Raw genomic sequence first — 2,020 nt, 5'->3', positions numbered from 1 at the left:
TTAAAAAAACACCCCTCCCCCAGAACAGAGGTCACTTCCTGCTTGTAACATATACGAGATAACACAGGAGCTTATCGTGCCCTTTATTCCACCGGAAATAATGAAAGTTACTAATGTTGTTCTTATCGTTGCTGTCGTCAGCTGGAATAATGTATCCAGGGCATAAAACTACATTATAACCGCAGCATAACTAGGTCCAAAAGGAACTGACAAATCTGCCACGGTTGCAACAAACATGCCGGACCTAATTTTCTTGATGTTGCCAATATTAAATTTCGATGTTGAGAGCTTTCCGCTTTGCGGAAATGACTATTATGCTGTCGTCGAAGTCCTGTGAAGCCTGAAGGTATAGTCAGGAAATTCCAGCAGGTTTTTATAACTCTTGGATATCAGAAGATTTGCCCAAATTATTAATACACTCAATTGTTACCTTTGATAACTTTGGAGGTATAGAGTTTACTTGCCAACCGAACAGTAACTTCTTGTCCTACTTCACCGAATCCCCATAACATGGCCTGGAACGGCTTCGCTTGAAGAACCATATGATCGCCATACATATTTGCAAAGCGAAATGCAACTTTGCCTGCCACAGTGGCAGCTTGTGCAGTAAGCCGATGGACAACATTCGCTTCCACTGCTACAAGAACCATCAAAAATAGCTTGGCTAACAGCATCTCGATGCTTGCTGCTCACATTCGACACTGGTGTCACGGAATACGTTTAGAGTTCGGGTTTATTTTGCAAATGATTGTCACGTGATGTTCCCTAAATATTAACTCTTGAAAGGTCTTAGGACGTTGTTAATTTGCTCAATTGAGCGTTGAGGTGTAAAATGTATTAATACTGTGTCCTTTGGAAACAATAGACGATCAAAGATCCTTAGTCGAGTGCTTTGCGCGATGCTGCTAGTGTCGGTTAGCATTTCACAGCGATTTTAAAAATAGCGTGCATAATGCTGCACACACAAACTAGAAGTTGCTAATAGCAATCAAGTGCTGTGAGGAAAAGAAACTGAAATGAAAGTAATTTTGAACTTGCGACTTTGAATAAATGAATTATTGAGGAAAGCTAAGGATAACTCAAGGGAAGAGTACAAACTATTGTACTAGGAAAACAGTCTCAATCTGTACTTTCTTTTAACAAAAGAGCCCTCTTTCTTTTTTTTCCCAATGTTTGTATGATGTTTAAATACATGTCATATTGCCGTTACATGTCAATCAAAATTATTTACAAGTGCAAGTTTTATCTATAAAACGTGACGTCAAGATTTTACAATGAAGTGTCGCGAAAATGTATTCCGGTAATTTTTCGTGGCGATGGCGATGCCAGTATACGACTTGTGACAGGAAGAAGGAAGAGTCCAATATTAGTTAAATTAAAAAAAAAGAAGAGCTACAAGGTCAGACGGGAGCAAGTCGTGCGAATTGAAGATGTCAAATTCACGGCAATGAATATGTACAAGTACAAGGGTTTATGCAAACTTTGGCCGTGTAGCACTAATATTTCAACAGAATTAACTACGAGATGGTGATGTGAAGTGCTATTTTCTACCCATATTTAAAGGTTAACGTTAGCGTTAGCCCTACGAATGGAAATGGGTCCATACAAGGACATAAAAAAAATCTGACCAGGGTGGAGCCACGACCCTCGGGTTAAATCACCGCTGTTCTACCAACTGGGCTATACCTACCCTGGTGATGATGTCTGCTGTAAGCTTCAATGGCGACGTGGTGTGTAATTGTTGAAATATGCCAGAATCTCTGTCAACACGGAATTGCAAACTTTTTCAAGCCTTCTTGGTTTGCTTTTAACGAGTTTTAAAAATAAGCTTGTGTGAGGCTGCGAGGCATGCATTACAACAGGGTTGTCAACCCCCAAAGTCTCAAATTATTGAGAACTGATAGGGGGGATGGGATGATAGATGACGTCGTAACGCTTGTGACGTCATTTTTGATGGCACAATATTAAGTCTTTTATGCAAAAAAATACTCTTTGTCTCTGTTCAACATACGATATTTAA

General features: G+C 39.7%; 1 protein-coding gene across 1 annotated transcript in view; it reads right to left on the bottom strand.

The window, feature by feature from the left end:
* Positions 1-725, bottom strand: part of LOC138033735 (sialate O-acetylesterase-like) — a 23,682-nt gene extending 22,957 nt beyond the window's left edge. The window contains exon 1 of the mRNA XM_068881543.1: positions 431-725. Within this exon, the coding sequence (XP_068737644.1) occupies positions 431-674 (244 nt within the window). The 5' untranslated portion in view covers positions 675-725. The remainder of the gene's footprint in view (positions 1-430) is intronic.
* Between the last annotated feature and the right edge of the window lie 1,295 nt (positions 726-2,020).

The sequence above is a fragment of the Montipora capricornis genome, chromosome 14 (assembly GCF_036669925.1).
Source record: "Montipora capricornis isolate CH-2021 chromosome 14, ASM3666992v2, whole genome shotgun sequence".
Lineage (NCBI taxonomy): Eukaryota > Metazoa > Cnidaria > Anthozoa > Scleractinia > Acroporidae > Montipora > Montipora capricornis.
The sequence above is the reverse complement of the archived record's forward strand: the minus strand, read 5'-3'. Positions and strand labels throughout refer to the sequence as shown.